We start from the raw sequence: 23043 nt of genomic DNA on the forward strand, positions 1-23043 counted from the left end.
AACCACTTTCAACTACTCTCTGGGAACGGTTTTCCAACCAGTTTTGCACCCACCTTATAGCAGCTCCATCTAGGTTGCATTTCCCTGTTTGTTTATGAGTAGGTCATCCCTGACAGTATCAAAAGTTTTACTAAAGTCAAGATATACCACATCTACCACTTTCCCTCCTACCCACAGGCTTGTTGCCCTGTCAAAGAAAGCTATCAGGTTGGTTTGACATGATTTGTTTTTGACAAATCCATGCTGACTGTCACCTATCACCTTATTATCTTCTAGTTGTTTGCAAATTGATGGCTTAATTATTTGCTCCATTATCTTTCTGGATACAGAAGTTAAGCTGACTGATCTGTAATTCCCCAGGTTGTCCTTATTTCCCTTTTCATAGATTGGCACTCTATTTGCCCTTTTCCAGTCTGCTGGAATCTCTCCCCTCTTCCATGACTTTTCAAAGATAACCGCTAATGGCTCAGATACCTCCTCAGTCAGCTCCTTGAGTATTCTAAGATGCATTTCATCAGGCCCCGGTGACTTGAAGACATCTAACTTGTCTAAGTAATTTTTAAACTTCCTCTTTTCCTATTTTAGCCTCTAATCCTACCTCCTTTTCACTGGTATTCACTATGTTAGACATCCAATCGCCACCAACCTTCTTGGTGGAAACCGAACCAAAGAAGTCATTAAGCAGCTCTGCCACTTTCACATTTTCTGTTATTCCCCCCCCCCCCATTGAGTAACAGGCCTATCCTGTCCTTGGTCTTCCTCTTGCTTCTAACGTAGTTATAGAATGTTTTCCTGTTACCCTTTATGTCTCTCGCAAGTTTGATCTCGTTTTGTGCCGTGGTCTTTCTAATTTTGTCCCTACATACTTGTGTTACTTGTTTATATTCATCCTTTGTAATTTGACCTAGCTTCCACTTTTTGTAAGACTCTGTTTTTTTTTATTTTTAGATCATTGACGATCACCTGGTTAAGCCAGGGTGGTCTCTTGCCAGACTTCTTATCTTTCCTACACAGTGGGATAGTTTGCTCTTGTGCCCTTAATAACGTCTCTTTGAAAATTGCCAACTGTCTAATTGTTTTTCCCCTTAGACTTGCTTCCCAAGGGATCTTAACTACCAACTCCCCGAGTTTGCTGAAGTCTGCAGAACAAGTACTAAGAACACAGTCAATTCCCTACTGTCAGAAAGCATAAGAGGTATCCCCAGAAGACAGTTTGCTACGAGGAACATTGAACCTGATCGCACAACCCTGACTGCAAGGGGATCTCTGGCGGAAGCTGTGGACGACACTCACGCTCCATGAGACAAGGCTCATGCTGTCTAACCTGAGAAGGGGACTTAGTGTTCTGGGCCCCAATCCTGCAGTGCAGTGATTCTCCTCCGCATCATGGTGCTGGCAGATCCTGGTGCTACAATGAGCCATGGGTGGCTCAGCCCAGAGCAGGGGGACGCTCCAGTGCCAGAGAGCCAGCAGAGCAGTTCCCTATGCCACTCCCCTCCTGCTGCCAGGGATAGCGGGCACGCCATGCACCCAGCCAGCTCGGTAGCGGAGGAGCACAAAGGCCAACTTTCCCCTCTCCAGAGCTGAGCTGCGAGCTCCTCAGACTACGTACAAACGGAGCCATTAGCTACAGGGTGGCCAAAACGTCTTGAGCTTAATCAAAAGTGGAGTTTTGGAGCTGGCAAAGGAGGAATTAAAATTTTGCAAGTCTGATTTCAGGCTTGATTTGAAAAAAGCAGATTCTCTTCCCTGAAGGCACAAATTCGCAGCTGCCGTTTCTATCCGTGGGACCGGCGGGCACAGCTGGGCGGACTGTAGGCACTGGTATGCGTACCTGCAACCACCGGCTCTTAACTCTCATCGCTCTTGTGAAAGCTGCACAAGCCAATCCGAGCTGAAGCCAGCACTAGCAGGGACGGCAGCCCTGGTGCGCGAAGCTTTGGAAGCAGCTTGCGTGCTCCCATCAGACCCAAGGAGGACGCCTGTCTTGTGTGCTCTCTGCACGGAGCCTAGGGGTTCTGACTGGGTTTTCATTCATATTCCCTACATAACCCAGGCACGAGACCCCAGACTCCTCGAAAGCAAGAGACTCTTTGGCCTGAGACCTTAGGAAGTGAAACCAGTCAGTGTCACAGCTTCCCACGCATTTCACGACCTGCGTTGTAGAACGCTGTAGCGATATAGGTCTGCTTCTTACTGCAGTGCCTACACAGATCTCGATGGTGGTCTCATGGTCCTGCCACCCCTGCCTGCCGCTTCTCCCAAGCCTGTCCTGCTTCTGCTGGCCCTCACCTCCCTCCATCCATTGACCTGTTGCACACTGGGGTGGAAAAAGGGGAGTCCTCCCCTCAGTCCTCAGCCGGGGGAAGCCTGAAGCCCTAGTGGTCTCACACACCCCTATCTCCTCCATACAGTGATTCACCACCTCAAACCTGCGGCCAGGCTGGGATTTTCAAAGGAGTTACGCACCTAACTCCTCAAGGGGCTCTTTTAAAAATTCCAGCCTAAACTCATACAGTCCCTCCTGAGGCAGCAGTAATTCTCAAGATTTCCCGACTCCCAGTCCTGTGCTCATTCCCATGGGCCACACCACACCCAGGGGCCCTGGTAAGCTTCGGGGAGATGAGGGGCAGGGCTGGCCTAGCAGGGGGAATTGTAGGTCAAGATCAAAGGCCATGAGAAGAGCCATGTGTGCAGGGAACCCTGGTCTGGAATAGCAGGAGTGCTGCAGGTCAGGAGTAAGGTGCATCAGCAGAAAAGGGTGTGGGGGAGCCTGGGGTCATGTGGGGCGCAGGACTGAGCTATGTTGGCAGAGCTGTGCAGAGTGCAGGGGTGTAATTCTGCCAGCACTGCAAGAACAGGGGGTGCTGCAGGCCAGAATTGAGGTGCCTCAGTAGAGCTGTGTACTTGGAAGCGTATACAGCTCCCGCCCTCGTTAAGCCAAGGTATTCGTCCATCACTCAGCTAAGCAGACAGCAGTCCAGTTCTCATTGCTGACCACTGCAGCTATGCACCACGGGATGCTGAACAGACTGCACCCCCCCCCATCCCATTTAAAAAAAAGCAGACGACAGAAACACTGCTCTGTTTGGATCCACTGCACCCTATCCAATTTGGCGTCACACATGTGGAAGGGTGAAGAAAGAAGCCGAGAACATAAACAGGTTTCAGTTGGATATAGAGACTTAACTTCCAGATGAAGACAGCGTGTTGATGGCGTTTAACAAACTGGCGGTTAAGGCAAAGCTGTGATTTCTGCTCAAACCTGGGATTTGTCAGGCTAGAACAGCACACATTTGCAAACCCTTGATGTTGAGAAAGATTACCCCTTGCTAGCTGGCTCGGGGGGCTGTTGCCTGCCAGAGGGACGAGCTTTAAAGATAAAGGTTCGTCTTGAATTATAAAGCCAGAGGATATCTGACACAGCTCCTAGAGCCAGGTACAGAATGCTGGTTTGGGCATGTGATTAAAAGCTGTTTCATTACGCCACGCAGTGGTCCTGGGATATTTATGAACGACTGTTCACGGCTGTTCCATAGTCCTGCCTGGGGAACACTTAGTTAGCCCTCGTCTGTGCAGTTGTCCCATTTGCTCATGCAGAGGCAGCCGGGATGCAGCTTCCACAGTCCCCTCGTGAATGTGGTCTCGGACATTCAGGCAAAGTGAAGAGATGCTCATGGGCTCACCTGGAAGGAAACACCCACCGTGTATAGCACACGGCTTCATTTGCCTAGCTCAGAAAGACAACTCAACCCCACCTAGTTTAATAGGATTCCAGAGAGTCGGGGGTTTCAAACCGGGGACTGATGCAGCCTGGCTGCTGCTCTGGGTAAATCTCACACTAGAAAGACACAGTTTAAAACCCCTGGTCAGCAAAGCAGCTCCAAACTAATCACAGGTCAGCCACATACCCGGATGGTAACTTCCAGGCCCAGACATCACTCTGCTTCTGGTTCAGAGCCTCCCCGTCTTCCCCCAAAGTTTTCCAATAGCTCCTCAATCCTCCAGGAAAGTGAGGCTGGACCGTAATCTCCCCACCCAGCCACCGCGCTCTGCTGTGAGAATCAATACTATGCCCGCATCTAGCCCCTCCTAAAATCCCATCCCTGGCTCCCTGCTCCCTTCAGTTCCTTACTCTCATCTTCAAGGCCCTGCGCATCCAAGCCCCTGCCTACCACTCAGAACATCTGCTTTCATTCCCTCTGCCAAGGCCTCTTTGCTCAAAGGGCAGGAGCGTCTTTCTATCTTGAAAGCACCAGAAAGTCCGTCTGTTCTTTCTTTATCTCCTCACCTGCCTGCCAAGCGTGACAAACAAAGCTCAGCTCTGCTTCTTGGGTGGAAAACACATGGAGGAGCCATCTGCCTAATTATCATTTAAAAGACAAGGTGTGAAGGGAATATGTGAGGCCAGGGCGGAATTCATGCTGGAAAACTTGCCATGCACCACCAGTCTGAGTCAGCTAATCGGACTTCTAACATGCTCTAAGTGATGCAAGGCTCGGCCTTCTGCCTCCAACAAGAGGAAACCCACTTGCCATCCTCAGCGCAGCTCAGAGGCTCGGCCCCCAGCTACGAGATGAGCATGTTAAACGTTTGTTATCCACCTGTCCTCTGTCGAGAGAGGCTGCCCTCTACATTTCGTTTTTCACAGAGAACTGAGCAGGTGGAGTTCCCACCTGATCCGAACAAAGGGAACATCTATACTACTGCTAAAGTCGATCTAACTTATGTCACTCAGGGGTGGGAAAAAGTGATGCAAGTTACAGAGACCTCCCACTAAACTGGGAGGAGAGGTAGATACGCTGGAGGGCAGGGATAGGATACAGAGGGACCTAGACAAATTAGAGGATTGGGCCAAAAGAAATCTGATGAGGTTCAACAAGGACAAGCGCAGAGTCCTGCACTTAGGACAGAAGAACCCAATGCACCGCTACAGACTAGGGACCGAATGGCTAGGCAGCAGTTCTGCAGAAAAGGACCTAGGGGTGACAGTGGATGAGAAGCTGGATATGAGTCAACAGTGTGCCCTTGTTGCCAAAAAGGCTAACGGCATTTTGGGCTGTATAAGTAGGAGCACGGCCAGCAGATGGAGGGATGTGATCGTTCCCCTCTATTCGACATTGGTGAGGCCTCATCTGGAGTACTGTGTCCAGTTTCAGGCCCCACACTACAAGAAGGATGTGGAAAAATTGGAAAACGTCCAGCAAAGGGCAACAAAAATGATTAGGGGACTGGAACACATGACTTATGAGGAGAGGCTGAGGGAACTGGGATTATTTAGTCTGCAGAAGAGAAGAATGAGGGGGAATTTGTTAGCTGCTTTCAACTACCTGAAAGGGGGTTCCAAGGAGGATGGATCTAGACTGTTCTCAGTGGTAGAAGAGGACAGGACAAGGAGTAATGGTCTCAAGTTGCAGTGGGGGAGGTTTAGGTTGGATATTAGGAAAAACTTTTTCACTCAGAGGGTGGTGAAACACTGGAATGTGTTACCTAGGGAGGTGGTGGAATCTCCTTCCCTAGAAGTTTTTAATGCCCTGCTTGACAAAGCGCTGGCTGGGATGATTTAGTTGGGGTTGGCCCTGCTTGGAGCAGGGGGTTGGACTAGATGACCTCCTGGGGTCCCTTCCAACCCTGCTGTTCTCTGGTTCGATGATAAGCGCGATCCACACGGGTGCTATGTCAGCAGGAGACACTCTCCCATTGGCAGGCAGCGTCTTCACCAGATGCGGAGCATCTGTGCCAATGTAGCGCTTCTAGTGTAGACCTGCCCAGAGTAAAACAAAACCACTTGTACTCTACCCTTTCTGCCTCCCTGGAGCTTGTAACTCAAATCAAAGGCCTCAACCTGAGTTCTCCCCAAAATGTATCTGTTCCTTACTATCCTAGCAGGACCTCTCCTGACCTCAGCCCTTCATTCCCACAGCCCCCAAGAGACACACTCGTACCCTGGGGCTAGCGAACGAGCTCCACCCGCCAGCATCAATCCACTGCAATTACTCCACACCCGCATGTAATTACTCCGCACGCATGGCTTTAACGCCAGAGACTTTCCCAGGCAGGCTCCAGCACGTGGCACTTATTAGGGCTCCTCTTTGTCTCGATCCACTCTGGACCTCTCTAGGAAGAGCCCATTTGGAATGGGTTTCGGTTCACGCAGACATCTGCCAGCTGTGGCGGGTCCCGCAGCCACGCGGCTGTGGGCGTGTCTCTAAGAGGGATACTGGGCTGCCCTGGAACTAACCCATTGCCTTTGAGGGCACCACACAAGAAACATGAGTTCGAGTCTCAGCTCTTGATCCATAAGCCGTTGGGTCGGAGAGCCGCACTGAAGCAGGATGTTCTGGCCCAGTGGGGAGAGAGCACAACATCCCTTGCCAGGAACGGGCCCCAGTCCCTTCCGTTCTTCTCCTGAACAAGGGTTGGTGGGGATCGTGGAAAAACTGGAGGGATCTTTTCAGGACACAAGGGGCATCCAGGGGACATAATAAGGAAGCAGACAGGTTCCACCGCCGCTGCCGAGCCAGGGGCTTTAATGTGGCCTCGGCAGCCGCCCTGTGAGTAGCTGAGGCGTGGACGTGTCACCTCAGCGATGCACAATAGCTCGGGTAGAAGTGAGCCTGCTGCCCCATCCTGGCTCAGCAGCGGCTGACGGCTGCTTCCCTAGCAGGGGGCACGCAGCAAGGGAGAGTTCGGTTACATCTGATTCGAGGATGAGCCCCACTCACCCTGGGGCCATGCAGGGACGCCCCCTGTTGCCGCAAAAGTCCAGCTAGGTACATACTGGGACGCAGTTCCCAGCAGGGGACTTGATGCATGTGCACTGGTTGTGACGCAGAGTTCAGGAGCAGCTATCGGCCAGAGCGGCCAGGCGCCACGGTGCGCATGTCCTGGAGGCAGAGCTACTTTTAAGTGCTTTAAGGCTGCACTCTGCTGCTACAGGAGACTTGGGGATGCCTGTGCTAGCAGGGGACCGGGCTCAGTGTCCCCTAGGACTTACCAGCTGGTCATCGCTGGAGAGTGTCAAAGTAGCTAGAGGTGATGAAGACAATCCCGCCATGCCCTTCGCTGATCCCACTTCGGATTTGCTTGTGGCGGCTTGTGAAACTTTCCATGCTTTGGCTGTGCTGGAAAAGGCCAATGGGAGCCTTGCCTAGTCCAGGCCAATGGCCTATGCTCCTGAGCACCGCACACGCCCATTAGTGTTGCAAGCATCTACTGTCCTTAACCTGGCACTGCCCATGTCCAGTGCCTGTAATGCATGGATAAGCCTCTTCGACCAAAGCCTCTGAGGCTCCGAAGGCAAGCGCCGAATTTGTTACGCAGAGTTCTTTAAAGAGGCGAGCAGGGGAACTCATGAATCTTGCAGATACTTGCGCAAACCCTGCAGTGTCTTTCTCGATCCCATGACACTTCCTAGACACTTGGACATTGGAACTGGTTTCCACAGAGGTTGAGATGTCCAAGGGTGGTAGGATGAGGGGGGGAGCAGTGCCCAGGAGTCTGCGATTGTTCATTACCTCTTTTGGAATAGCGCTATGGGATCTTTAACCCCCTGCCTTGATAGATACCAAATACAGGCAGAATCAGTCTCAGTTTCTCAGTTTAACATCTCATCTGATGGACAGAGCGCACCCACTGGTACACACTATACCATCAGCGGGGCATATGACCAAGAGCAGATGTCTCATCATAAGGAGAGAGATTACCAACGGAACCATCTCGGTCAGGCCAACTTTCCCCGCTACAGCTGTTTTATTACCTTGTGAGTTCTCCTTTTCCGCTCAACTCCATTTATGGCACTACGGGGCTAAATCTTTGACAGGCAGAAACGATCAGAGCTAGACTGAAGACAATCCAGTTATATGGATTTACAGCAGCTCCAAATCTGGCCATCTAGCCAGAGCCATCGTTTATATTTCCTCAGGTAGAGTTCTCTATTGATGCACTAACATCACGGGACTGGCAGGAAGGCAGAACAGAACCGGTGGACCACAAGTACCCAGCGCACTGGAAATAGAACGTCTTTGGCTTGTACTCACCGGCTCCTGGAAATAAAGCTGATAGTCAAACACAGGATGGGCTTTGATCATCTCCATGACATTCACTTTGGGGTTCGCGGGTTTGTATGGCGTGTTCAGCCCAGCCACCGCCCTAAGACACCAGCAGCAGGAATCAGAGAGGGAGAAACCAAAAGATCCAGTTTACAAGCAAGAGCGATATGCTCTGATTCAAAGGGCAGACTCCGAATCTGCACACTGGCATTGGGCTGCGCACACACACAGGGGCGTTTACATAGGTCAGGAAGTCGCCCATGAGGAGGCTTCAGAGAGAAGCGTGATATGGACCTTTTCAGGGGCTCCCTCTGAGCTTCAAGCGCATGGAGCTCCTTAACTAGGACTCCACCGCGAAGGAGTCTGGGGGAAGCAGAGCCATTGTTTCTGTGATGGGAGGGCAGCGAGAGCAGCAATTGGTGAACTGGGGCGGGGGAGATGGATAGCAGAGACCATCACTCCTATTACACCCCAGGCCCCAGGAGTAACAACAACATGTTAAGGACCAGATCCGCAACGGGCACAATTCACCATAATCATATTGGCCTAAACAGAACATCAATTTACACCGTCTAAGAATCTGGCCCCGAGTGCCCAGAGCCGTACCCTGTGGTGAAGCATCACTTGTCAGTGGGGAAGGGCCCAACGAAAGAGGTCACTGAATCCCAGATCTACTCAGTCCACAAACTAAGGCTCTAGCCACCATCACCCCAGTCCTGCAGGCTGGTTTCAGATCCAGCTTCAACAACTGGCTGAATAATTCACCGGGAATTGGCTTAGGCTCTAGGACCCTTACCGTGGCAACATGCATTACATCCACATCGAGAGATCAGAGTCTAAGACCAGAGAGGTTGGGGCAGACCAGCAGGAGGATGTGCAGAGAAAACTCACTGGATTGGGCTGCTCCTCAGGCTGCACTTGTTCAGTGGCTAAACAGAGAAACTGTCTCCTGGGCTGGCATCCCGGCTACTTTTCCCATCACTAGCTTCACCTAGTGAGGCTCTATTCTGAAAAGGGTCCCTACAAATGGTTTTGTGAGAGGTCACGTTTGTTACGCCTCAGTGACTCCATCAAGCATGCTCAGTTTGAACACAGATGTTTTCCTCCACTAGCCAGCACTGGGAACTCAAGCTGGGCTCAGAGTCATGCTGGCATCTTTCCTTCTCACATGGGACCACCACTTCTAAAGGTCCTGTGAGGAAAATTGGGTGCTTGGTGACACCTAGTGCAACCCCAGTGCTTTCCGGTAAGGACTTCAGTAGCACCTGAGCAATGCCATCGATTTACACAGGTGTAACTGATCAGAATCTTGTTAATGGTGCAATTGATGATGCCCCCAGAGGAAGAGAATCCAGCTCACTTGCTCTCAGCTGTGTTGGCTCTCGAGGGCTAACGAGAGTAAAGAGCAGTAAAAAATAACCTTTCGCCCCTAAAACAAACAGTTCTGCCTCAGACACTCACAACAGGGAGTAGATCTGGTGAGTCGGCAGAGGCCTCTTTGTACACAGTCACTTTTCAGAGTAGAACCTCGCTTCTAACCAAGTTTTGAGCAAATAAATATTTTCAAGAGTCAAGTTGGTGACTGTGGTGATAATTTATATGGTGGGGAAAAAAAACACATTCTGGTCACATTAGTGGGAATCAGGAGCATTTTCTCAGCATTCTCTTCCAAAAATAATCTAATTTCAGGACAGATTAAAAACAACAACAACCCATGACTAAGTCAGAAAGCTCATTCCATGATACCCCCCCTCTTTGGAGATTAAATTATAGGGGAGACATCCGATGGTGACTTACCTCACTCGCTCTGGGTAAAAGAGGGCCATGTTCCACACCACAGCTCCGCCCCAGTCATGGCCGATGAACACTGCCTGGGAAATGCCCTAGAGGAGTACAGGAAACAAGGAAGGCGTCATTGTGAGCATGTCAATGGGTCAGTGATTTTGGGGAGCAAATGTGGTTTTCAGGGCAGAAGAAACTCCAGATACTCTGGCTAGGAACACAGGAGAGTGATTCAGCACTTACCAGTGGGCACGAAGGGTCTTTGGGACAAGGAGACATTTGGAAGCTCTCCAGCAGCCAGAGTGAGAGAGGAGTGCGGCTCAGCTTGCCAATGTGGCAACGTCTTTCTTCCCTACACATTCAGAGCACTCTGCGCCAGACCAGGGGTCTGTCCATCGGGGAGGGGTGGGCCAGGGACTACAGAACAGGCCAATGCTCATTGTTCCCCAGCCCTGGGAGGATGGGGAAAGGGACAGCCAGAGGAGGCGCATTTCCACAGTCCAGCTGCAGAAGCTCTGAGAGCATGGGTCCAATGCAGCCGCAAAGCTAGGGAGTTCTGCTTCATCCCGTCCCCGTGGCAATCACTGCTAGCAAAGCCAGGGAGCAGAGTTCTTTGCTGGCACTTAGCTCCTAATCCAGCAGGCTGGGTAGCCCACCCAGAGTGAAAACCAGCCTACTAGTGACCTTGCAAACCCTCGATCCAGCGTACCAGTCTGTTATCACCAAGGACAAACTTCCATTTACAATGCCCCGGACTCCACCCAGAGCCTGGGGCCAAGCACAGGAACCAAAGCTAGCCTCCCGCCAACCTACAAGCCGGCTGTCAAGTGCAATTCATTTAGCTGCTGGCTGGAGTTTTGCTGGGTCTTTTACAGATGAATCAATTGCTCTCCTGACTCCTGCTGGCTGGGAAGTTTAAGGCCAAAGGCTGGATTCAAAGGGCACCTGGGACATGGTGTCAGCTGGAGTCTGTGATGGTCTCACTCCCGTAGCTCTCCTGACACTGCTGTGCTAATGTGTAAAAGAGCCTCTATTGATGTAACTTACAAAGGAGCTGGGAGGAGGGGTTTCTTCCACGTAGCGCCTTACGTCTCCTGCTAGTTGCATTCCTTGTGTCTCTCGGCATGTGGCTTACAGGAATTTAGCCTCCCTTCCATTTACATCAGGTGGCCAAGTTTGAAGCGGATACGTAAGCAGCAGGGTCAGTTACGTGTAGGCGAGTGGGTACAAATCAAAGGCAGGGCAAGAAAATTTGCAGTAGCATAAATCATCAATTTAAGCAGGACAAATCCTTCGCGTAAACACACAAACTACTTTAAACTGCTCTTAAGCTTAGTTCGGTAAGGCCTGGTCCATACACAGAGTTTCACAATCCAACCAGAGGTGTGACTTTAAACCAGTTTAGTTAAAGCAGTTCAAAAGGGTACAGGGGCACTCTTACTGGGGTCTGAGAGGGGCTTATTATAGGTTAGCCTGAACAGATCTCTAACAGATTTAGGACAAGGCACTGGAATAAGTCAGGATATTATGGGTTCTAGTCCCAGCTCTGCTACTGTCTGGGCAACTCGCTTCCCTGCCCTGTGTCTCAGTTTCCCCCTCTGTAGAATGGGGATAGCGATATTTGCCTTTCTTTGAAGAGCTGCAGGTGGACAGTGCTACGTGAGAGCTAAGCCTTGCTGTTAGCCACCACCTCTTAAAACACCGGCTTCGCAATGAGGGCTCAGCAGCTGTCTCTTATCGTAGGAGGCCTGGCCTTGCCACAGAAGGTCAGAGGGAAAGGGGACCCGGCTCTCAGGAGAGGCCACTAAACCAACTGCAAAACAGCAGCAGGACGAGGAAAGCAATTTGTTCCAGTTTCGATTGGCCAGGCCCGGCCTTACCTTGAAAGGACCACGGTCGCATCAGTTTCAACAAGATACAGCTCAAACCACAGTGCTCCCTGTTTAGATGTTATTTATTTGTGTGTCCTGATAGAGGCTGGGCCTGGCCAGACTCTCTCTCCTCCTCTGCCCGTCCAGCCTTGCTACAGTACCGAGCTTCTTCAGAGGGCACAGAACCCCCTGGGGAGCTGAGCCCCCTTGCGGGGACCGGGTGTCACGTCCGGATTTCACAACTCCTACTACTTTGTGTTTCACTGACGCGCTCACAGCACTTACAAATGGAGGCACCATTACCCCCAGATGGGAAACTGAGGCAGAGAGAGGGGGAAGTGACTCACCCAAGGTCACACAACTCATCAGTGGCACAGGTGGGAAGAGATCCCTGTGCATTAGCCATTGGACAACACTGCCTCCTAGTTAAAAGGGGACTGGATACCGAAATGAACCCAGGCCACTGTCCTGTCTGCCTCCTCTCTGCTAGTCTAAGCTACTTGCATGGCCCCTACTTCCATCATACCTGAGCGCCTCACGATCTTCTATGCGTTTATCCTCACAACCCCCCTGCGAGGCAGGGCACAGCCATTAGTCCCATAGTACAGAGGGGAAACTGAGGCACAGAGGGACTAAGGCCCAGTGGTATTTAGGTGCTTCACTATTGAAATCAATGGGAGTTGAGCCCAGATCCTCAAAGTGACTTGCCCAAGGTCACATGGAGAGCCAGGACTTGAACCCAGGTCTCCCAAGTCCATGCCTTAACCATCCCTCTTCATGTCCGCTGGGGTCCAGGGGCTGATGTGAAATGAACTGGTGGGTCTCAGTTGTGTTCCCCGGGGAACAGGCACACCAAAAACGACCCGCAGAAGTGGCACGTTGCTAGCAGTCTCAGCTGACAGGTTACAAACTCAGCGTGTCACAGCCGATGAACAGACTTCTCTCCCACCTCTAAATGGGGGACACTCGCAGGGGTGCAGGGAAGCTGCTGTTCTGTGTCTACTCAAGACCCTCAGTGTGGTCCCCTTCCGGCTACGGCTGGCCACTGCCAGAGCCTCATCGGCACCGTGCGTTCCGGCAGGGGCGCACGGAGCAGATTTTGATTTAAAACTAGGCTCCTTTGTGAAGCATTTTTCCCCCAAGCTGTGCAACTGCTCAGACGCCAGCTGCTGCAGCAGCAAGAAAGAAAGATCAAGGGCTTGTCAAAAGGTTTTACAATCCGCAGCGGTCACCGGGCCGGGAGGGTTTAATGACAATGTATCGGGTTGGGGCTGCAGAAAGAAAAAAAGCAATCCATCAGGAAACTGCAGGGCCTTCTAGGCAAATGATCCTTAACCGTCCCTAACCAGAGGGGAGCAGCTACCCAGAGCTATTGAGCAGAGCTGCTCCATATGGAACCGCTGGCTCACAGCAACGGCCCGTGCGCCGAAATGGAGATTGAACAGTGCTTAAACAGAGCAGCCATTTCAGACCCAGAAGTTACACTGCAGATTAACGCCCAGTCCCCGTCTCCCAGCGCAGGAGACAGAGGGAAGGGCAAGGGGAGCAGATTTCCAGTCCCTTCTGCGGATTCTAGTTCCTCCCAGGCATGCTAGCTCCATCGTTGTGGGTTAGGGTGACCAGATGTCCCAATTTTATAGGGACAGTCACGATATTTGGGGCTTTTTCTTATATAGGCTCCTATTACCCCCCACTCCGTCCCGATGTTTCACACTTGCTATCTGGTCACCCTATGTTAGGTACATACCATGGAGACACAGCCCCACCGGGGGGGCAGGGAAGGCGGCTCGGGGAAACCCCTGTGTGCACGGCACAGGCAGCGAGGATTGGAATAGAAGGGACTATGCCTAGTGCTGTGTCGTCGCCCCTCCTGGCACAGCACCGGATCCACCTCTGCCGCAGAAATAGTACGTCCCGTTAGCCAGCACATCGCCCCAGTGCCACAAGGGGCACTTGACGGAGGCATTGCGCTGGCCAGCCACTGCTGTGGACGCGCTGCACCTCCGCCCCCACCCAGGGGCCTAGCTGAGCACGCTGTCAGTGATGCCGATGTACGAGGTGGCTATGGGTGGCGCATCAGCTGCCCGTTCGGGGAGGCCTGCCCCCAGCCCTTCTTCCCCACCCATCCCCCACTGGAGCCCCCGAACCCACACATGGCCACCAGCCCTGGGCCACTCAACCAGCCCCAGCATCCCCAGCCTCAGATTGCCGGGCACCGGTCCCAGCCACTCTGAGTCCTGGGCCACAGGCCGGCCCACCCGAGCCCAGACCACAGGGGAAGAGCGAGAAGCAGGAGGGGTCTCTGGGTGAAGCGTGAGTGGAGCCACGCCTGGCTGTTTGGGGAGGCTCAGTCTCCCCTGGCCTGTGATACCCACTGCCCATGGGGGTGGCCCAAGACTGGACCCAATAGGGGTATGTGGATGAAGGGCCAGAGCTAGGATGGGGTAGAGCTGGGGCTGGGGATATTAGCAGAGCTGGGGACGGGGAGCCTGGACCTGGAAATGGCACAGATCAGGATTGATCGTTGCCCTTCTTTGCTCCTTTTCCAATTTTAATAGCTATTTTTAGAGTCACATTTACCTAAAGAGTAAGGGTCCTTCTTGATTAATTCAGCAAACTCCGCCCCCCCCCCCCACCACACCTGACAGGTGTGTAAAACATGGGTTAGAACGGCAGAATCTGTCCACATATGTGTATGCATTCATGAATGGGATATTAAACAATCTGGTAGAGTACTTTGCCCAAGGGCAACATAACCCAACCGCCAGCCTCACTCCTAGGACCAGCCACATTTATTGGCAAATCTTTCCACAGCTCTGCCCCGTGTGACATTTGCACGTGAACAATGGTGTGAACGCTGGGTTAATCAATATCGGACTTAAATCCAGCCAGCCTACAATGCACAGACTGCAGAGAGATTTATTCCACCTCTTCACAACAATCTGATCGTTCTCCATACAGTCAAATGGATTGGCCAGCTCTGAAGTCTAGGTAGCAGTCACTGAGGAACAGCCCAATAAACTGGCACCTCCTCGCCGGGAGTCCTGGAAATCAGGAGCAGATATTGATGCGCCAGGACCTGCACTTTGAAAAGCTTACGAATATTGGTTCTGCTCTCGCTGCATCTTCGTGAGCTGATGACTAAGAGCAAGTCTGTGGCTTACTTTTGCTGCCTGTTTTCACCAAAGCAGATTCGCGACTGAAATATGGTTGGATCTGAGGGAAGATGGGGGCGGGAGAAGAAGAGGATGGTCAAGAGCATCCTCTCTTCCTCTCCTCTAATGGAGGAGAAGAGGATGGTCACACTTGACTGGAACTCAGGAGATGTAGAGTCGCTTCCTGGCTTTAGCCAGAGCTCTCCCCATTCCCATGCTACCTCCCAACACTGCTGTGAGGCAGGGGGGAAGTGCTCCTAACCCCATTCTACCGAGACTAAATGACTGGCCTAAGGTTCCTTGGCAAAGGAAGGAACTGTAAGCAGACCTCCTGAGTCCCAGGCCAGCACCCTGACCTCTGGGCCATATTTCGTCCCCTATCAACCCATCACTTTCGTGAGCAGTCAATTCCATCCGTAGACTGAAGGGGCCCTGTCCCAGGTAGGAGCACAAAGTGAAACCTGGCATTTGCAAAAAATGCATCCACAGAGCTGTAAGATGCCAAGTTAGCATATCGGCTAAGACTCAGCTCAAGAAAGGGCTCCATTTGCGACTCACCTGGAGGAGCCTGCAAGAATCACAGCTTGAATCTTGGCTGGAGTAGCACGGAACAGACCCACACACACAGTCACAGCCTATCTGGCCACCAGGTTACTCCTGGGGGAATTCTACGCCACTGGGCACATGCAGAATTCATCTGCCCACTCACAGATATTTTTTCCCTCAGCAGAAAATACATTCTGGGGGAGAGGCGCCGCAGTTATGCCTTTCGCCCACCAGGGGCTGCTGTGGCACCAGAACAGAGGGCAGTCGGCTCACTGGCCATAGCAGCCCAGCAGCCAATACGGGGGAGGAGAGGCTGCATTCCCCACAGCACCCTGACCACGGGGCCAGGTGAGGAGGCACAGGATGAGGGGGGGAAGAACAGACAGAGCAGGGCACATGGGGCTACTGGGGGATTACATGGACTGGGCTTCAGAATGGCGAGTGAGGGGACAGACTGGGGCAGGGGCTGCATGGGAGAGGAGGGTGCAGGGACACAGGGACGGGAGAAGAGAGGTGGCTGAGTGGGGTGCAGGGATACCTGGGGACAGGGGCAGATGTGCCTGACTGAATGGGAGAGGCTAGGGGTCAGCTGGGGTCTGCCTGGGAGAAGCTCCCCAACTCTGTAACAATCCCACCCCCCAAAAGGTTCCATACTTATCCCACCCACACCCAACAACCCCCAGGTTCACTCCCAGGCCCTCTTCCCGGCAATTAAGTTCCTCTCCCTCAGCTCCTCCGTTATCCCTGACTGCCCCAAGCCTTTGCACTGCTGCTGAGGGGTGCGGGAAATACTTTTCTGCATTGCAGTTTAAATGAATTATTACTCAAAGCTCTCTCTTAATATGCCGAGTAAGGAATCTATTTGTCAAAAAACAGTTCCTGAATCTTTTTTGTCGTCTGTATTGTTACACACATATGTGCCCACAGGTGTTTTGAAATAAATTACCAAAATAATTGAAGCTGGCATGATTATAATATGTTATTTTGACAAATAAAATATGAAGAATTCTGCAAAATTTTTAATTTTTGGCACAGAATTCTTCCAGGAGTAACCAGGTGCACTGGGGAGATTGCAGATTACTGGTGAACTGCAACCGTAATCCTGACATACTAAGCCACCAGCACGCATCACCTAGCTCCCACACGCAACCCTTCCATAACAAACCAACAGCATGTGCAGCCCAATGCTACATACAACCCTACCACAAACTGCAAGCGAGCCCAATAACCCATCTGGGTACACACAGCAAAGAGAAACATCCCAGTTACAGCACCCTCTCTCTATGGGGCTAGAAAAGAGTACAGTAAGATACGCTTTTAACAATTACCAATACCTCTCTCAAGTCAAATGAGTTGCATTAGGGAGCATTCTAGTCTGTAACGAACCTTGGATTCTAGCCAGCATTTGAATAATGAAGTGGACATGAACACTGGTCTTGGACTGAAATCAGCTTGGCAGTGGATGGGGTTGTGAAATTAACAGCTGAACAGTTATAACAGGAGACACATGGACCGTGGTGTGAAAAGGCCATCCGAAGAACCCACTAAGCATTCCCAGCCTTTGAACGGAAAAGGGCCCAATGGAAGAGGCTCGGGCATCTCTTGCTGCAGTCCCCTGGAGTAGGATTTAGAAATGCATTCATGGGAACACTCTATAGAACAGCCTTCTAAGAGATCCTGAATTGAACTGGACAGGCTTGATTCTCCACGGCCCTGCTCCATGCACAGACTCGTACACTCCCGGACAAAGCAGGAGTAGAACTATGTACAGGTGCTAATGACAACGCAACCTGCAACACGGTGATGGTTCATGGCTCAGCAATCCTAGCTCAGGGGCACTCAACAGCACATGGGCACACAATCAGCAGCCGGAAATATCTGCCACTCCAAGTATGGCGAGTGTTCCATCATTAGGTGACTTGTCCCTCTCTTCCTGGAGTCAGCTTGTCATGGGGAACTAGCTGTCCCCGAACTCCATACCATACTTAATACAATCCCTTTTGTAAAGCGCCAGATGGAAAGATGTTGATCTATCCCAGCCCTGGGCACCCACCCACCAAGAAAAGACCGCCCCACGCTGAGAACCTAATCAACCCCGATGACAGCAGCAGGGCCTGCCACAATGGGCTTATCAAGGCTAGGAAGGAGAGGTTGGCTCCTTGTGACATTTCACTTTTAAAAGCCTTTCATGATGCTTTCTACACAGCCGCTGCTGAAAGGAAATGTTAATTGGGTTTCTGGCAGACTGCGGTGGTGTCAGAGAAGGGCTGACATGTAAGATCTGACTTATCAGCCCGGGAACCCTTGTGCTGCAGTTGAGTCTGCACATCAATTATATGACAAACTCAATTCCTCCATCTTATCTTCCTAATTATTTTTCTTTCACCCTGTCCATATTCACCGCCCTGGAAAAATGCATTAAATGGATCATCACAGATCCTAACAAAGCTAGGAAACAGCAGGAGCCAAATTTCCAGGCTTATAGAAACTGAAGGTCATACTAGATGAAAAAGTTTACCCTGAGGTCACAGATTTAACCTACTACCTTGAAGTTGAGAGATTATTCATGGTCTTGGGCTTAGCTAGGTCCCAAATTTTCTCCTACAAGCACTGAGGTAGCTCCAATGTCTTAGAGGTAAGAAGTCCCTTAGAGCAGTGGGCCAGCCGCCAGGCAAGCTTTGCTCCCAGATCTCACACGCGGTAGGGTCCCTCTAAAAGTCCTGGAAGGTGCTACGGCTACAGAAGGTCCTACTCATAGAGAGAGGTGGTTGCTTGGGGAGACTGTATGGAACCCTGAGAGCTGTAAAGCTCAGACCGTGATACCCTGAGCTTTCCTGGGGGACAGCCAGCAGCGTGACTGGAGCACAGGGGAGACGAAGACCCATTCTATTCACCAGGCAGGCTGCCACACCCTGAACCAGCGGAAGCTTTCCTTGAAGGGCTTGCCTTCCCAGGCATGGCACATTGCAGCCAGCCAACCTGCAGGTCACAAGAGCAAATATTAACCCTCCTAACATCCTTGGGAGGCATCCCCAGTCTGGGGAAACTGAGGCAGTGTGGGTGAGTGACTTGCCGGGAGTGAGTCACTCTTGAGCTGAAAGTTGAGCAACCATCCTGGGGCCACGGCAATTAGAACCCTGCATTCAGTCCAGGAAAGCCAGAACTCAGAAAGGAGCTGGACAAAGAGCCTCTGAAGCTAACAGCAGGCTGGAGGGGTTGAGTTACGAAGGAAGACTGAGAGGTAGGTAGGTTGATATCACTTGGTCAGGGGGGCACTCATGGGAGGGGCAGGGCAACTCAAACATTCGGGGGGTAAATAGCAAGAGCGGGAAGCAATAATCGGTAGGTGGGTGACACACGCCCCTCCATTGTACCACCTGTACAGAGACCCCAGCAATGAGGGTGGCATCAATGAATGGACGTGGCAGATTCATGCAATACCATTGACCTTTTAGGTCAGTTCCCTGCCCTCCTCCGAAGATGGACCAGGGAAGAGTCTTCAAAGGAAAGTCAGGGTCTTCTGTCATTTAGGACATTTAAAGAGAGGCAGCATGGTCTAGTGGATAGGATACTGGTGACCTGGTTTTATTCCTGGCTCTCTGTCACTGAGCAGCTGTGAAATCTTGGGCAAGTCTTATTTAGACTGTAAGCTCTTTGAGACAGGGCTATCTATGGATATGTACAGAACCTAACACAATAGGCCCAAATGAGATCTAAGTGCTCTCTAAATCAGTGCTTCTCAAGCTATCTGATGTGGGGGACCGGCAATTGTTTTCCCCCCAATATGCACACAGACCGGCAGCCGATGGCTCGTGGACCAGCACCGGTCGGCGGACCACCACTTTGAGTAGCACTGCTCAATATAGATAACAGGCTGGCAAAAACCCTAGATATTATACTATAGGGAACAATCTTGCATTGGCTGGGGGAGATGGACATAATCAGTCTCCTCCATTTCTTGAATCATGCCGTTGTTATAGGGTTCCTGTTCTGTTTACACACACACACACACCCGGCTCAAAGCTGTGCTTTCACAAGCAATCACAAAAACAACGAGGAGTCCGGTGACACCTTAAAGACTAACAGATTTATTTGGACATAAGCCTTTGTGGGTAAAAAACCCCATCTCTTCAGACCCAGAAGTGGGTTTTTTACCCACAAAAGCTTATCCCTAAATAAATCTGTTAGTCTTTAAGGTGCCACCGGACTCCTTGTCGTTTTTGTGGATACAGACTAACACAGCTACCCCCTGATACTAAGCAATCACGGTCACTCAAAACATAGTTTAATAAAAACACCAGCATTGCACTGAAGAGATCCTCAGACACACAATGCACAATTAAACCAACCTGCTAAACACCACTTCCAGCCACCGCAAATGTTGCAGAGAATTTCCAGGCTAGGCTGCTGGGATTTGGGCAGCTGACGGTAGGAGCTAAGCACACAAACAGCATTCCCATCAATCAGACTGCTTAGGAGACAGAATAGATTTTCCTTTTCGGGAAGGATCAAACAAACGAGTGAATAAATACATGATTTTTCAAAAAGCGAGCGTTATCTGATGAGCAAGCAAAGTTTGTTTTGTCCCAATTGCTTTAAGTACCTAGGGCCTCCCAAGAAACGTAGATTGATACGATCTCCTGCAAAACATTTTTTAGATTACTTACCTCCTGGGATCAGTAGCACGGCTCTTAAACTCCATCCCCATACAGTTATAGCTGGGCAGCAGATGGTGCAAAGAGCATTTCATCTGCAAGCGAATTAAGTGAAACATGGAGCACACACCTCCACAAATGGGTTAGCCACACAGATTTAACAGTTAGCACTTATATGGCGCGTCCACGTTTAATTAAATTTCAGATGCTTGCCACTGCCATCTGGATCGTGACAAGGGGGCGGCTGAGAAAGGGCCTTTAGAGTGGGGAACGGGCAAGAAAAATAATGGAAGAACCATTCAAGTAAGGAGAAAGGAAAGGATGCTTTGAACAGTTCATCAAGTGCTGCCAGGCACTACAGAGCATTTGATACAATGTCTGCAGGAGGAAGGACTCCTGAGGGATTCAAGATGAGATATGGAGCCTTTCATCTCTAGTTTGCCATTTCAAAATCTGACCTGGGTTGGTAGTTAACTCAAGGGATCTCCCTTGACATTAAAGCGGCAAAGAGATGAAAGTACCTCTGGCTCTCAGCGTCTGTAAACTGAATGGAGTGAGGCTGGGAAGAGATTGTCTCATGGCCTGGGGACAGCCGTAGCAGCTGGGAATATTCATCCAGAAGGACCCCAAGGAACATTATCAGCCACACAAGGGACCACACTGCCCCTCACCTAAATGCAGCAGCGTATGGGGTAAAACATGGCAGCCACTTAACATCACACATCAATGCTACACAATTATAGAACAAAGTGATAAACAGCCTTGTTCACTCTACAAGGGGGACATTTTAGGGTTGGCAGAATGCAGCTGTATGCCCAAAACAATGGCTTTTTAGCCAAAGCCCAGCTCTTAGATAGGCTGCCCTGGGACCCTGAATAACCACCAGTAGCCAGGACGACAAATACTTTTCTGTCTCATCCAACAGATAGCACCTCCAACAGTGCCCCCTAGCACCAAGCCGGGGCACTGCTTCCCTACCAATTAAAGGAAAGAGAGTGCTCAATGTGAAAGACACTTCCTGCTGCACATGGGGGTTCCTTAAAAACTGCCCATCCACACACTGACCCAGCCTAGCTACAGAGTTCTTGGTAGGCAAAGAGTTAATGACATAACCTTTCTGCCACTGGGAAGTCTGCTTACTCAGAAACGTCCAGAACACACAGAGGAGGGGGAAGCTGTAGCGGGGTTGATTCTTTATCAAGCGATTCAGGCATTGTTTAAAAATTATGTAGCAGAAGGTTCCCAATTAGCCAGTGGGTATTTAAGATGCAATTAAACTTCTCCTTCAAGCAGCAAAGCGAAAAAGTTGTCACGTTCCTTGGAAGAACCTGCAGATGGCAAAGAGGTTTTAATCCTGTCCCTGTTGCTTTACACTGGATTCTCTTTCAGCAGCACACGTGTCCTTGGAGGGAAAGCTGGCAACCTACATAGCAGGATGATGGGACTCACAAGGAATGCATTAGAGAAAGGAGCTAGCAGAGAGTTGGCCAACTGTTTGCTACGCTCCTTTGGCACTTGTGAAATCCCAGACAGCTAATTCCTTCAGTAGTAAAGACCACAGGGGGCACAGCAATTAGAAACGATGAGCATCTGTCAGGTTGTCTACACATGGAATACAGAACAGTACATACGTGCAGCCAGATATGGAGAGAGGCAGGGGCCAAGAGTGGAATCTCAACCAAGCAAAGCCAATTGGGCTTGTTCCCACCAGGTCTACAGGGGTCCATCTACACGACCCACGGGCTTTTGAGTGTAGGGAAGAGCACCACATGATGCAGGATACTTCAAAACATGGCTGTATAGCAATGTATGAGAAAATGCTACTTCCCTCCCAGGCCTTCTCCAAACTGCTTGCACTGGGCAGGATACAATTCAAGCCAAACTCTACCTGTAATTGAGATGCAAAATGCCCAAATTATTGATACCAGGTTTGATCTCTTAGGTGGCTTGTGAGGCTGGGCCAAAAAAGGGTTAAGCAACTTGCAGGCTAATTGATCCAGATTCAACCTTTAGAGACACAGTAGTAAACAGTTGTGCTTTTTGTGTGTTTACATATATCTTGTTAGAGGTTGACAATGTAACCAAATAGTTCCTGTCTATGGCTGTATTCTGTTAATTCAGAGATCAAAAGAAGATCTTAACATTTAAATGTACTGATATCACTGTCTTAATTCCTCTTTGAAGTCGGTGGTAAATCTTCTGTAAAATGACAAAGATAAGCAACTGCCTTATGTTAATCCATGTAGCTAATTACCAGGGATGTTTGGGAAATGGGTCTACTTCCAAGCCAAAATGATTGCCTATTCTTCACCAAGGACTGCATGCTGCACCAGAACTATAAAGGGGACTCTTGGGTCCTGATCCTTTCTATCTCAAATCTGCTAAAGCTTTATCAGAGGAAGCACTGAGCCACAAGACTGAGGTCTCCAATTTCACTTTGGGTCACCCTGATATGGAACACTGGACTATATCCATGGACTAATTCTGAAAGAACTCTTTGCAACACTCAAGTTCACTGTCTCTACTATGAAACTGGTCGACAAACTCGATTCATATCTGTATGTATAATGATCTTTTAACCAATACTCTCTCTCTCTCTCCTTTTTGAATAAATTTTAATTTTGTTAATAAGAATTGGCTATAAGCATATCTTTGGGTAAGATCTGAAATATTCATTGACCTGTGGAGTAACGTGTCCGATCCTTTGGGACTGGTAGAACTTTTTATATGATGAACAAGATTTTCAATAATCTTCATCATATTTGACGTGGCTGTTGGGATGGAAGCCCAAGGCTGGATTGCTTTAACGAAACTGTGTTTTGGCTTCTGTGTAACCAGTATGGTATTGTAGAAGCTGTTTTGTTGCTAGCTGGGTGAATCTAAGTATTGGAATAACCACCAGGTTTGGCGATTATCTGTCCCATTCTTTGCAGTTTGCCCTAATCGAGCAACTTCAGCGTGCTCCCCACCCAGGACTCTGGTC

At 50.3% G+C, this 23043-nt stretch overlaps 1 protein-coding gene across 2 annotated transcripts in view; it reads right to left on the reverse strand.

Annotated features, from left to right (window-relative positions):
* EPHX2 (epoxide hydrolase 2) overlaps positions 1-23043 on the reverse strand; it is a 102307-nt gene that overhangs the window by 30254 nt on the left and 49010 nt on the right. For both annotated transcript variants that reach the window (XM_077811491.1, XM_077811490.1), the window contains exons 11-12: positions 9849-9934; positions 8040-8151 (exon numbers count right to left, since the gene is read on the reverse strand). In XM_077811491.1, the coding sequence (XP_077667617.1) occupies positions 8040-8151; positions 9849-9934 (198 nt within the window). The remainder of the gene's footprint in view (positions 1-8039; positions 8152-9848; positions 9935-23043) is intronic.

The sequence above is a fragment of the Eretmochelys imbricata genome, chromosome 3 (genome assembly GCF_965152235.1).
Source record: "Eretmochelys imbricata isolate rEreImb1 chromosome 3, rEreImb1.hap1, whole genome shotgun sequence".
NCBI lineage: Eukaryota > Metazoa > Chordata > Testudines > Cheloniidae > Eretmochelys > Eretmochelys imbricata.